The sequence below is a fragment of the Solanum pennellii genome, chromosome 7 (assembly GCF_001406875.1).
Source record: "Solanum pennellii chromosome 7, SPENNV200".
Classification (NCBI taxonomy): domain Eukaryota; kingdom Viridiplantae; phylum Streptophyta; class Magnoliopsida; order Solanales; family Solanaceae; genus Solanum; species Solanum pennellii.
Genome location: NC_028643.1, coordinates 49,721,020 through 49,735,127, shown reverse-complemented (window position 1 = coordinate 49,735,127; position 14,108 = coordinate 49,721,020). Strand labels below are relative to the sequence as shown.

The window sequence follows — 14,108 nt, the reverse complement described above, 5'->3', positions numbered from 1 at the left end:
GGGTTGTTGGCCTGTTGCCAACTCAAATGGTTTGCGCTCGGTGGACTCACCCCTTTGTAAATTGTAGGAAAACTGTGTCATGTTTAAGAGCCTGGCCCAATCCTTCTGATGCGCACTAACATAGTGCCTTAGATAACACTCCAATAGGGCGTTGACGCGTTCGGTCTGGCCATCGGTCCGCGGATGAAAACTTGTGGAGAAGTGAAGCTCCGTGCCAAGTATCTCGAACAGGTCTCTCCAAAAGTTTTCGGTAAAGCGGGGGTCTCGATCGCTAATGATATGTCTCGGCAGCCCCTGATATTTCACTACGTTCTTAAAGAATAATCGAGCAGCTTCCTTTGCGGTGCAACCGGCTATGGCGGGCATGATGGTAGCATACTTTAAAAACCTATCCACCACGACCATGATCGTACCAAACCCGTCGGACTTCGGCAAGGAAGTGATGAAGTCCATAGTCACGCTCTCCCATGGGCGTTCTGCTACGGGTTGTGGCTCTATTAACCCTCCCGGTTGTCTTTGTTCCACCTTGTCTTGTCGGCACACAAGATAAGTCTGCACATAGCACTCGATATCGTCCCGCTTACGTGGCCAGAAGTAAATAGCCTCGATCAGTGCCCTCGTACGTCGCTGCCATGGATTCCCTGCCCATGGTGTATCGTGGCTTTCCTTAATTATACGCCGCCTGATAGACCCGAACTTGGGTACATAGACCCTTCAGCCGGTAGTGATCAAAAGTCTATCTTCTACCCAAAAGCATTGGGTTTTGCCTTGGGACGCCAACTCCATCAACTTCTTGGCCTCTGGATCGTGTTGCATGCCATCCTTGACTGTATCATGAATGCCACAATGAGCTGTAGTGATGGCAGCAAGCTCGGCCTTCCTGCTTAGTGCGTCATCCATGACATTGCCTCTTCCTCGCTTGAACTCCAAAACGTAGTCGAACTCGGCCAGAAAATCTTGCCATCTAGCTTGCTTCGGGGTGATATTCTTTTGTGATTGGAAGTACCTAGTGGCCACGTTGTCGGTCTTGACCACAAATTTAGAGCCTAGTAAGTAGTGTCTCCATGTGCGTAGGTAGTGCACAATGATCGTCATCTCTTTCTCTAGCATCGTGTACCGTCATTCGGCCTTGTTTAGTTTGCGGCTCTTGAATGCTATTGGGTGTGTATCTTGCATTAAGACTCCCCCAATGGCAAAGTCTGAGGCATTCGTATGTATTTCAAAGGTCTTGGAGAAGTCGGGCAACGTCAAGACCGGCTCTTCTGTACTGCGGCCTTGAGACCTTCGAATGCTCTTTGGCACTCCTCGCTCCAAACCCACGACTTATTCTTCTTTAACAACTCGGTCAGTGGAGCGGCTTTAACGGAGTAGCTACTGATGAACCTGCAATAATAGTTCTCTAGTTCAAGGAAGGATCGAAGCTCGGTACCCTCGTGGGCGCCTCCCACTCCTAAATCGCCCGAATCTTTGCCTTGTCCATTCGTAGTTCGCCCTAGCTGATAACATGGCCTAAGAAGTGCACCTCGTGCTGGGCAAACTCGCACTTCTCCCGCTTGACATAGAGCTGGTTCTTTCGTAAGATTTGGAACACTTTTCTCAAGTGCTCCACGTGCTCCTCTAAGGTGTTGCTATAGATGGCTATGTCATCCAAGTACACAAATACGAACTGGTCCAAGTAGGGGTGAAATATCTTGTTCATTAGTGTGCAAAAAGGTGGCGGGTGCATTGGTTAAGCCGAATGGAATCACCAACCACTCGTATGCTCTATATTTGGTCACGCACGCTGTCTTCGGCTCGTCCCCCTCCGTGATGTGCACTTGGTAGTAGCCTTTTCGGAGATCCATCTTGGTGAAGTACTTTGCCTGCCCAAGTTGATAAAACAAGTCTGCAATTAACTGGATAGGATATTTGTTCTTTATTGTCACCTTATTGAGCGCCCGGTAGTCGATGCATAAGCGCAACGACCCGTCTTTCTTCTTTTGGAACAGCATTGGCGCGCCATAAGGTGCCTTGGATGGATGGATGTGACCGGCCTCGAGGAGCTCCTTCAACTGCTTCCTTAGATCTTCTAAATCGGCGGAGCTATACGGTAAGGTGCATGTACAAGTGGCTTGTCTCCAACGTCTAACTCAATTTTGTGATCTACTTCATGCCTCGGAGGTAGAGTCTTCGGCAGCTCGTCCGGCATCACGTCCTTGTTCTCTTCAAGGACAGTCTTTATGATTGGTGGAAAGGATTCCATAGTACCATTGTCTTCTCCTGAACTTGCAATGGTAGCTAGGAATGTCAGTTCTAATTTCTTTAGGCCCTTCACAATCTGCATGGCCGATAAGTGGACGTGTCCTTCCTTCTTTGAATTGGCACCTTGACTAGAGGTATCATGCATGACCCTTCTCGCTCCATGACCATGAGTCGTTGGAGGTAGGGGTCGATCATCGTGTGGTAGCGCTGGAAGAACTCTTGCCCGAGAATGATATCAAATATGTCTAAAGGAGCGATGGTAAAGTTTGTATTACCTTGCCAATTTCCCAACGTGATGCTCACTCCTTGGGTGACCCCACATACAGGAGTCGGTGGGGAATTAACTGTCTTGAGGCGGATGTTGCTTGGCACATAATTCATCCCTAACCTATATTCCACCGACTTGGTCATGATGTTTTCTTAGGCCTTTGAGTCTACCATGGCATGAGCTGGTCGTCTATTTATGGAGATGTCTACATACTGCGTGCTGAAATTTCCTGGCTTCACTGCTTGGCAATTGCACCGCATAATCCTACCATGCCCAGTTACATCGTGCCTGCATATTTTTGTTGCTCCTGCGCGTCCTTCTCTTTCCGCTCGCATAGGATGGCACCAAGGTTCTTCATTTTGGGGCACCTGGCATAGCCGTGCGGTCCTCCGCATATGTAGCAGCCATCTCCTTTGTTGGTCTGCGCCCACTTCTCTGTGTAGTTCTGGCGCCCGAACCGCTTGTTGTCCGGCTTGTGGGGGTCGTGCTGCTTGGGGCATGCCTGCTGCTCCTTGCCTCGACCACGGTCTCCCCCACCTTTGGCATGACTACTTCTTGCATCTCTGCCTTCTCCTTGTCAATCCGTTCATGTTTGAAGTTCGTCAAGGACTCGACTTGTTTGATGGCTTCATCTATGGTCTTGACCTGACGCCGCTCCAACTCCCTCTTGGCCCAATTCTGCAGTCCGTCCATGAAGTGGAACAACATGTCCTCGTCTGTGAGGTTGGGAATTTGAAGCTTAGAGTTGTGAACTCCTTCTCATACGCCCGAATGCTTTCCGTTTGCTTCAATTTCCGGAACTTGCGCTTAACCTCGTAAATGACGTTGTTAGGGAAGAAGGCTTTCTTGAATTCTTCGCGGAATTGCTCCCACGTGTTGATGGTGCACGCCCCCTTCTTGATCTCGGCCTCTTTGCGCCTTCAATATAACATAGACATTTCAGACAAGTACAACACGACAGTGTTGATCTTGTTCTCGTCGCTTCTCACCCGACTACACTTGAATTAATTCTCCAAGTGCCATAGAAAGTTTTCCACCTCTTGAGCTTCACGGACACCCTTGAATATAGGTGGCTTGGGAGTCTCGACCCTGGCCTCCCTATCACGGTCAGGTGATGCAGATCCTCCAACCTCCACGCCTTCCTTGAATGTTTTCACTTCGGCCTTCAGCGTCTCGATCATACTAAGCACGTCCATAATCTGACACTCTAAGGAAGTGATGGCCTCCTTCATCTCGAACTCGGCCCGCTGGCGACCCTCCAACTCCTTACGGATGTTTTCGTTCTCCTCAAGAGTGAAGTCCTCAAGGGTCTTGAACTTGTCGTCTGCCACGTTCATGCGTCGGCCTAATATCTCTACGGCATGCCTTGCCACTTCCACCCTTGTGACCCATTCTTCTCCAGTGGTGACGTCTATGGCGTCTTCGTTCAATTCACATCACTTGCTTCAACAGTGGAGGGTGGATGAGATGTTAGCGCCTCGCTAGGTGTGGGTTCGGGCAGAACCTCTTCATTACCCTTTTAATGTTTCTTCCCCTTTAGGTTCTTCTTTCCACCATCCATATGGACGTTGGTGGTGCTAGCGTTGTTTATGTCTCCTTCGATATCCATTCCCTTAGTATCAAACCTCGCTCTGATACCACATTGTCACGGACTTAGAGTATTTGCTAAGACTTCGTGCGGCCCTCGATGATTTACTCACTAATCAAGATCTTGTAAGTTCAAGGAAGCCTTTAAGACTTTGATCGCTAAGAGAATGCTTGAAAAAGAACTTAGAAAGAACAAAAGAGGACTTTGGAAGAAGGCTTTTGTATTGCTTTGGAAGATTGCTTACAACTTGCTTGGTTGGTTTACAAATGAGAGCCCACCTATTTATACTACTTCCTAGGGCTAAAGTGTAAATAAAAATTACTTAGAAGTCCCTATTCTAGAAAAGTCTACCCTTTCTAGGATCTTCCAAAGAATTTCTTGAAATGTCTAAGGAATTCTCTAGCCTTCTCGATCAATCTAGAAGGTTTTAGAGTTCTCCGCAAACCTCTCCACAATTCTAGACTCTTCCGCCTCTATCCGGATTCAAAATTTAACAATGATGTGGCGGGACGTCACATTAAGCTCCAATCCATTGTTTCAATAGCTATTTCGCAAAAACTAAGGTTCTGATCAAAATATATAAGTATTGCACAAATTTACAAGATTAGTTCTATACGAATAATTCTTCCTCTTCTTATGCCTTAAGGACTCCGTTTGTATGAGATCAAGATTGTAAGATTCATATGCAGAACTAAACAGCTCCTCAGTTGTAATACTCCATTTTGTCAAGGCACCTGCAACTTGATTGGCTTCCTTATAACAATGTTTACCTCCCAAGTAATCTATTAAGAGTAAAACAATTTTTTTAATGGCTTAACTTACATAAATTTTGAAACAACCATTAATAATCTTCATAGATAATAAAATCGAGGACAAGGTCTTATTTGAATCCCTACTCATTATAGCTACCCCTTTTCATATTTTATGTCTTAATTTTTTTATAAACTTGTTAAAAATTTTCATTAGCTATATGTTGTCGATCGTTACAAAAATTGAATTTCCTTCTATAAAGTGGTCTCGCTCATTGTATATAGTGAATTTAATACTTTTATAAAGCATTTTCTCACTTATTCAAGGAATTCCTTTCTTGACATTTACAAGGTTAGTTTGTCCTGCCATGCCAATTTTTTATGAGATAGTTTCAAATATATACAATAATTACAATAAATATACCCATGATTTTTTTACATAAGAAATTGCCAAAAATTATAGAAAGTATAGAGTGATTATAGATTAAGATATACTCAAAATTAGACTGAATATAGTTTATCTATACATGAGTCATCATACACTGATTACACATTATGATACACTCAAATAACTAAATATAACTTAATTATACATGAAGTATACACTAAATACACAAGAACTACATGCTTACTATTCAATCCCGAGCAATTCAAAATTACCTCTAAATAACACAAATTTTAGATATGAGATCCTCTCGATATTTCCAATATTTATATGCATAATTCTTTCAAATAGTTCACCTTTACCGTACGTCGAGTTTTAAAGAAAAAAAAGGAATAAGGAGGAGGAAGAAGATGAAGGAGGCGGAGAACGCAAAAGGAAGAAGGAGGAGGAGACAGGACACAGAAGAAGAGAAAGGTTGCGTAAAGTNTAGTTCACCTTTACCGTACGTCGAGTTTTAAAGAAAAAAAAGGAATAAGGAGGAGGAAGAAGATGAAGGAGGCGGAGAACGCAAAAGGAAGAAGGAGGAGGAGACAGGACACAGAAGAAGAGAAAGGTTGCGTAAAGTTTATATAAGTTCGAACTAAATAGATGGAGCTCGGATACATTATAACATAAATTAGATACATAATATGTAGCTCGGATATATTATAACATAAATCAGATACATAATATGTAGCTCGGATACATTACAAATTAGCTTTGATACATTATAAAATAAATCAGATACATAATATGTAGCTCGAATACATAAAATACTTACTCAAATACATTAATATGTAGCTCGAATACATTAAAAAATAAAAAAATTTAAAAATTTTTAAAAAAGGAAATTTCAAAAAAAAACATAACACGTGTATTTCAATAATTTTTCCTTGTATGATCCGGAACATGACATATAACATAGTCTAGAACCAAATAATAACAAAGACAGACCCAATCTCCATAGTAAATTTGAAAGCCCAAATATCAACCCAAAATTGTGTACTTGTACCATCTTACTTCTCACTTCTTAATAGACAAACAATGTTTCTTAGAGCTAAATCCCAAAAATATAAAATCTCCCGCTTTTTCACCATTGAAGCAACAAAACAAGCTTTCAATAATCAACAAGAATGTTTTCCCATTACTCAACAACTCTTATTCCTCTTGAAAAAATGCATTACAATCAAACAAGTACAACAAATCCATGCCCAAATGTTAATTTACTCTATAGACAAAGCCAACTTTTTGCTTTCAAGAATAATAGACCTCAAGAATTTCGACTATGCTACTCTTCTTTTTTCACATATTCATAGCCCCAATGAGTATGCATTTAATATTATGATAAGAGGGTTAACTACAACATGGCAAAAATTTGATCTTTCTTTAGAATTTTATCACAAAATGAAGTCTTTAGGTTTGAAAACTGATAATTTTACCTACCCTTTTGTGTTTATGTGTTGTGGGAATCTTTTAGCTGTGAAGCTTGGTGGATTAGCTCATTGTGAGGTTGTGAAAAATGGGTTGTTTGTGGATTTTCATGTTGGTCATTCTTTGATTACTATGTATTCACGTTTTGGGAAAATGGGTTTTGCAAGGAAGGTGTTTGATGAAATTTCACTGAGAGATTTGGTTTCGTGGAATTCGATGATTTCGGGGTATGCTCAAACGGGTTGTTCAAGAGAGGCAGTGGGATTGTTTATGGAAATGAGGGATGAGGGTTTTGAACCTGATGAGAGGAGTCTTGTGAGTGTTCTTGTGGCATGTGGGGATTTGGGAGATGTGAATTTGGGAAAGTGGGTGGAGGAGTATGTTGTGGGGAAGAGAATGGAGATGAATTCTTTTATTGGTTCAGCTCTGATTAACATGTATGGAAAGTGTGGAGATTTGGTTTCTGCTAGAAGGATCTTTGATGGCATGAAGAAGAAAGATGCCATCACTTGGAATGCAATGATTTCAGGGTAAACACTTACTTCAACAGTTCAATATCCTTGCATGTTTGCATTCTATTTGCGTTAAATGGTCATTTTTTTTAACTGAGATCATCATTTTACTATTCGGTCACAATGGGAAAAAAATGCTCTATATAGGCGATACCTATTATGTTGGAAGTATGTTTTGATCATGTTAGTATACTTACTTTGGATCTTATGCTTTCTAGGAATTTTCGCCTATCTGAGATTTTTATGTCAATAGAAATATAGAGAACTTCTATTCTTCATTTGTATAATATTGGCTTGAGATGAGTTTAAAAGGAGGAACATGATAAGTGAGGGTTTAATGAGGACCATGAGACCTAAAGTTCAAAGCTCAGTGAAGGCAAACATACTAAGTGATTTCCCATCTGCGGAAGTCTTGGTGGACAAAGTTATCGGTATTGTGATGGTGCAAGGTGGCAAATACCCCATGGAATAATCATGGTGAACATTAGATAGCTCAAATACCAGTGTTATTAAAAAAAAAAAGAGGATTAATATAACCGCTACAACTTGCTTGGGACTAAGGCGTAGTTGTCCTTGTTTGTATCATTTTTGTATTTGTGCAAGGAGTACCCAAATCCAAATCTGGCTTGCAGTACTTTTTTCAATAAACTCTATGTGAAATCTATGCTAGTTTCTTGTGGTTACCAAATCTATTGGTATTCATAATAGTTTTTTCAAATGGATGTGCATTTAGACAACCAAAAGAATAACTGTGTTCTGAAGCATAAAAAATATGAAGCCTGCTGTGATTTATGCCCAGTCGTGTTGAGGTTTTTCTGTTTCACTAGTACAGCCATTGTATGTTCTCCTATATTAGTCTCTTCTGAATTGTACTTATTACAGGTACGCACAAAATGGGTTGTCCGATGAAACAATCTCTTTGTTCAATGCCATGAAGGAGGCAGGAGTTAACCCAAATAATATCACACTGGTAAGTGTTCTCTCTGCATGTGCTTCAATTGGAGCCCTGGATGTCGGAAAAAGCATCGATGACTATGCATCAAGAAGAGGAATAAAGTATGACATATATGTAGCTACGGCCTTAATTGATATGTATGCAAAATCCGGCAAATTGGATGATGCGTATCAAATATTTGAAAGCATGCCTAGAAAAAATGAAGTCTCTTGGAATGCAATGATTTCTGCTCTTGCCTTTCACGGAAGAGCACAAGAAGCATTATCGCTATTTGAGCGCATGTCACTCAAGAGTAGTGATGCCCGACCAGATGATGTCACGTTTGTTGGAGTACTCTCAGCATGTGTACATGCAGGGTTGGTTGATAAAGGGAAGTACATCTTTGATATAATGAACTCATCATTTGGATTGGTTCCAAAAGTTGAGCATTACTCTTGCATGGTTGACCTTTTGTCTCGTGCTGGTCGTGTATATGAGGCATGGGACTTCATTGAGAAGATGCCTCAAAAACCAGATGAAATTTTACTTGGTGCATTGCTTGGTGCCTGTCAAAAGCTCAAAAATATTGATGTCGGGGAACGAGTGATGCAGCTACTCCTTGAGATGGAACCGTCAAATTCGGGTAATTATATAATATCGTCCAAGATATATGCAAACCTCCGAAGGTGGGATGATTCAGCTAGGATGAGACAATTAATGAGACAAAAAGGTGTGACGAAAATTCCAGGCTGTAGCTGGATTGAGATGGATTCTCAACTTGTTGAATTTCGTGCTGGTGATTCGTCACATCCAATCATAGATGGGATTCAACAAGCACTAGACTTGTTGTACGAGGAGATGACCATTGAAGGTTATGTTCCAAATGTGAATCTTGTGTAGAAAGGTGCGGATGAAGATAATATATACGTTGCTATGTTTATCTGGTGGAATTGAATTTATGTATTAAAATAAAAAACTACGAGAAAAGATAGGCATTGAACGCAGGAAAATCTGGCTCGTAAAATGTTTAAGATTTTGACAACATGGTTAATGTGAAGAAAGCTCAGGTTTTTAGACTTTACGTCTTTAATGATTTGCTCTGGCTGCTGGTACTACTTTTCACATGAAATGAAGTTAGTTTGCATTGCAGTAATGCAAGTTTTAGTTGGGTTTCATTCAGTAACAACAAAAGCTATAGTTATTTTCTCCACTTTCTAGGATGTCTAGGTGTATAGTTATGAACTTCGAACATTTTGCGAATTGTAATTGAATTTTTCAAAATTATGATAAGTTATTGGAAATTCCTAATAGCTTCTCTGTCTTAATTTAAAGGTTGTTGCGAGAGATAAACCAGCTTTGATGAAACAGCTTCTTTTCTATTAAATAAACTTCGATTTTCAAGCTTGGGTCACTCCTTTTAGATCTCTTGACATGGTGAAATAGCTTATATCTTCTTTCAAGTGATATAGAATTACTTGTTATTCTCAATTCAACTAACTTAAGATATTTTACTATTTGCCTACAGTAGATAACTTTGCAGCATGGATTGTTGGATAGGCCACCCGATACCTCTATGACGTTGTTAGGGCTTGAACTGAATGCATGATCAGTTTGTTGGATTCAGTGATCCGCATACTTCCGTGTGAAGTCTGACTTGCCAGGTACATATATGGTCTAATACATATCTGTTTAGGGAAAAAGGACAAATATACCCTGAACTATCATAAATGTTATGCAGATACTCTCCATTATACTTTTGGGACATTGGTGCCCCTGCCCTCCAAAACTAGAGCATATATACCCTACCCTTTATACTAACAGACATACACGAGTCATAATCTTATTCACCAACATTTAAATATCGGATCGACGGATAAGATTGTGTCATATGTCACTATTTAGTGTTTCGTTAGAGTGAAGGGCATATATGTCCTAGTTTATGGATGGTAGGGACACCAATGTCCCAAAAGTATAAAGGAGGGTATGTGCATACCATTTTCGATAGTTTGGGGGTATATTTGTCCTTTTTCCCATCTGTTTATTATCTCAAGTACATGTTACCAAGTTGTCGAGACTCTTTAACTCTCTAATATTTCTGACTGACCTGTGGATGTAGGATCCTTTTGTGCTTGCTTTGACACCAAATGAGAAACTATAAATACAGGAACCAGAAATGGTAACTGGACAAATCAATTTCACAAAATGATCAAGCAAGAAGCAATTCAATCTCAGCCACACCGAGTGCATAGTAAGATCCCTCTCTCAAAGTATACATATTTTGCTGGACAACACGGAAATTTGCTGCTCCTTGACGCCTTGCTTGATGTTCTTATGTTGACTAAAGAGTGAAAGTTCAGGAAATTGTAGCGAGTAGTCCCCTCCCCTTCCAACACCCCCCTNGAGTATACATATTTTGCTGGACAACACGGAAATTTGCTGCTCCTTGACGCCTTGCTTGATGTTCTTATGTTGTGACTAAAGAGTGAAAGTTCAGGAAATTGTAGCGAGTAGTCCCCTCCCCTTCCAACACCCCCCTGGGGCATTTACAGTCGCAAGGTTTCCCATGGAACTTTCTGAATTTTGACGAAAATATGTTTACTATTTATGAATAAATGTTCTTTATGAATAGTCACACACTGATTACTCCTATCACATTGTCCTAAGTGGTTTTGCTGCTATGCTAACTCCAGAAGAAGTTTCAGCTTTGAAAGATAAGCAAGGGATCCTGTCAATCCGACCACAAAAACTTTTTTATCCACAAACCACTCTAGATTTTGCATGACGAAAGAAGAATCTAAGAGGAGTTGACTACGGATCTGTTAGATCTGATTGAGCTATGACTCGATAATTTCTTGATGTTATTTGATTGCATCTTGATTTCACCAACTTTTTGACTTGCTTCAAGAAGAATTTGCTAGTCTTTTCTTGAGTAATTTTGTTATATTCATCAATAACCTTCTGCAATTCACCAGTAACCATATCCAAAGAGCTTTTCAAGTTACAATTAGAGCAATCGTGATGTCTTACCTCGCTTGATTCTCCCATAGTCATAAAGCAAATGTTTGTTTTTGAAGCAAATGTGATTCCTTCTTTTTAGTTCCAGACAATTTTGTTTGATGTGACCAGGTTTTCCATAGTGATAGCATCAATAATTATTTCTATGATAGTCTCTGTTGAGGTTTTTGTCTTCTTTGTCAAAGTATTTGTCTGACTCGATTTATGAGTGACATTTTCCTACTTTAGGATTCATCGAATTTCCTCGATTTCAGGAGTTCTAGCAATGAATACTACAGGTGTTTTTTTGTCATCGTTATTGTATTTATTGATATGATTTTGTTCACGAGCCATAAGATTTCCTCACCGTTCATTAGGTCATTTGTTGCAAATCTCGATCTTCAAGAATAGCAGCTTTAGTTTCCCATAACTTGTAGTCTATTTGAGTATATCATTCCCAGAGATTTTGAGTTCGCAAATGATTTTGCTAAATCTTGAGAACATTGTTTTCTACATTCTCGTTCATCTGGCATTCTGAACAGTTCATATTAATTTACCAGTGAATTGATTCGTGCTTCTTTCACATTGCTGGTCACTTCATAAGTTACTTCAGGTTTGTCCCACTTTTTTTTTTTTTAGTTTCATAATTAGAGATTTTGTCGTATACTGCTCTGCTCTGCTAACTGCACAGTACATCAAACGTATAGCTCTAGCATTAGTTTGAATTACCTCTTGTTTCTCCTTTGTCATATCGAAGGATTCCAGGTTAATTAGCTTGAAGAGATTCTTTTCCAGTGAGACCAGAAATTGGTTTTGGTCTCTTCTTGATAACAACTGATGCTTGAAAGTGGTTTGATGTAATGAAGATTATGAACCTGTCTTTCCAGTGAGATTAGTATTGACCATTTGAAGTAAGGAGACTGGTATAAAGAATGTCCAACGATATCATACGATACAATAAAATTTAAATAACAATCAAAATTAAAATTATATTTACATCAACAATATAACACACTGCAACAGGTAACAACCATCCAAACAAGATGTTAAGTTTTTGAACAATTTGCACAATGAAAAAATATTCCAAAATTTCAATTAATAAAAAGAATAGAGGGAGTATCACTTAAAAATTATTTATTGACTTTGACAAATCAAAATACAAAAAGCATGCCATTTTATTTAAAAATATAACATTAAAAAATGGAACCAAAAGGAAAAAAAGAAACCTCTTTTCTCAAAGATTTGATTCTATTTTTTTTTTTTCACTTTATCAAATTCAAACATTCCTTTCACCAATGGCCATTCTTTTCTCCATCACTAATTGGGACCCTCCACACACTAAGAGCACTACTAATCAAACCATAATTGGAAGGTTTTGAGTTACAATAATTGCATCCTATGAGCACATAATTGGAGGATTTTGCATGCATAGAGTAAGCAATTTCTTTTTTTGGGCACATAGCATTTTCAGACTACTATTCCTAGCTAAATAAAAGTAGACTCATTGACTATTATTTTCTTAATTAATTATTACTGTCCTGTTGATTTCTAGTGGAAGTCTCAATTATTATTTTTTTTTTTTCTAAAAAAAACAACATATCATTAAGAGTAGAAGATTGACTTTTTCTAGACAGTTAAAAAAAAATAATATAAGTTCAACATAGTTACTTTTAAATAACCACAATCAATTGTACGTGCCTAAAATGAAAATCCTTATTAGCCTAAATAAGAGCCCTTTATAACTTTGAACTTCCCTTTAATATTATATACTAGAAGTTTTTCTTATGTTAAGTGACTTCAAAAGATAAAAATAAATCAAAAAAATATTTTATTTTGTTAGCACAATATAATATAAATTTAAACGAAGGAAGTTCAATTGAATCATTTTCTCAATAATTACCTCCATTTGGCTCCACCTAGGGGAAAAGAGAAAAAAATTTATAAGGTTCACGATTTAATATTTATAAAATAACTTTTTATCTATACACTTAATATATAATTTCTTAAATTTTCAATACAATTTTTTTGAGAATGCAAGTCTATGATTTGCTCCTGCCTTATTACCTTTTTCAGAAGCAAATGTACTTAATCATTTTACCTACCAAAACTTTAATAGATAAGAAAAAAATATCTAATCTTTTCTATTTTACTGAAATTTAACTCTTATCTTGTATGATTTTCGCTCATTTCATTGTTATGAAAATCTCTTAATTATATTGTTTTTCAAAAGAATCCCTTTATTTTTGCTGATGTTAAATGGACCTACTAACTTAATTTCCTAGCCTATATATACTCACCCTGCCAACATCATTTGATAGACAAGTCTAAAATGTTTAGTCTATGAGGTTTGCATGAAGATGTAGAGAGTGAAGTTGCAGCCAAGGATGACTTGCCGGACCATAAATTGCTAGGATTTTCGAGTTTCGGCAAGTTGTTCTTGGCTATAGTTTGCTCTCTTCTTCTCATGTCATCCTCGTTAGACCTATTTTTTCCTACTTCTCGAAAAGAATTTTCAATTTTGAGAGTGTTATTTGATATGAAGGATTTTTAAAATCACTTTTAAATATTTCATACGTATTATCTAAAAATGGTTTGTGTATAACATAGGAAAACACTATAGGAGTTGAAGGTGGGGTAGGGGTGTTATGATGGGGTGAGATCAGAGATGTATTGAAGGGCGGGGAAGAGACAACCATGTTATTAAATACGACTTGTGAAATTTTAGTGGATACACTTAGTTGAGATGTTCTATATCTCTACAAGGTATATGACAATTCTTGTAGTGTGAGCGAGATGTTATATCATCACGTTGATCATAGTGATGCTTTTTGATAAGAACATCTCACAAGTAGAATTAAAAGTGTATTTTTATCATATTGCTTAATATGTTGAGTTTAGAGATGAGTAAGTATTTTGTAAAGTTAAAATAAATTTACTCCTTTATTTCTTTACATTTAGTTGAGTAGA

At 38.5% G+C, this 14,108-nt stretch overlaps 1 protein-coding gene across 4 annotated transcripts; it reads left to right on the top strand.

Annotated features, from left to right (window-relative positions):
• The first annotated feature begins 6,268 nt into the window (after positions 1–6,268).
• On the top strand, positions 6,269–10,544 carry LOC107024607 (pentatricopeptide repeat-containing protein At2g34400). 4 transcript variants are annotated; one of them, XM_027918270.1, is made up of 5 exons: positions 6,269–7,231; positions 8,096–9,051; positions 9,480–9,581; positions 9,676–9,808; positions 10,264–10,544. In XM_027918270.1, the coding sequence occupies exons 1-2, from the start codon at positions 6,315–6,317 to the stop codon at positions 9,045–9,047; spliced, it is 1,869 nt and encodes a 622-aa protein (XP_027774071.1). In that variant the 5' UTR covers positions 6,269–6,314; the 3' UTR covers positions 9,048–9,051; positions 9,480–9,581; positions 9,676–9,808; positions 10,264–10,544. The 4 variants fall into 4 exon arrangements, with proteins under 4 accessions (XP_027774071.1, XP_027774070.1, XP_015081081.1 ...); XM_027918269.1 differs by having other exon boundaries at positions 9,673–9,808; XM_015225595.2 differs by lacking the exon at positions 9,480–9,581 and having other exon boundaries at positions 6,270–7,231.
• Positions 10,545–14,108: the final 3,564 nt, after the last annotated feature.

Excerpts from the sequence above, each read along its gene's own strand:
- LOC107024607 (XM_027918270.1), top strand. The coding sequence starts at position 6,315 with ATGTTTCTTAGAGCTAAATCCCAAAAATATAAAATCTCCCGCTTTTTC. Across the intron at positions 7,232-8,095 it reads TGGAATGCAATGATTTCAGG|GTACGCACAAAATGGGTTGT; the intron begins GTAAACACTTAC and ends TACTTATTACAG.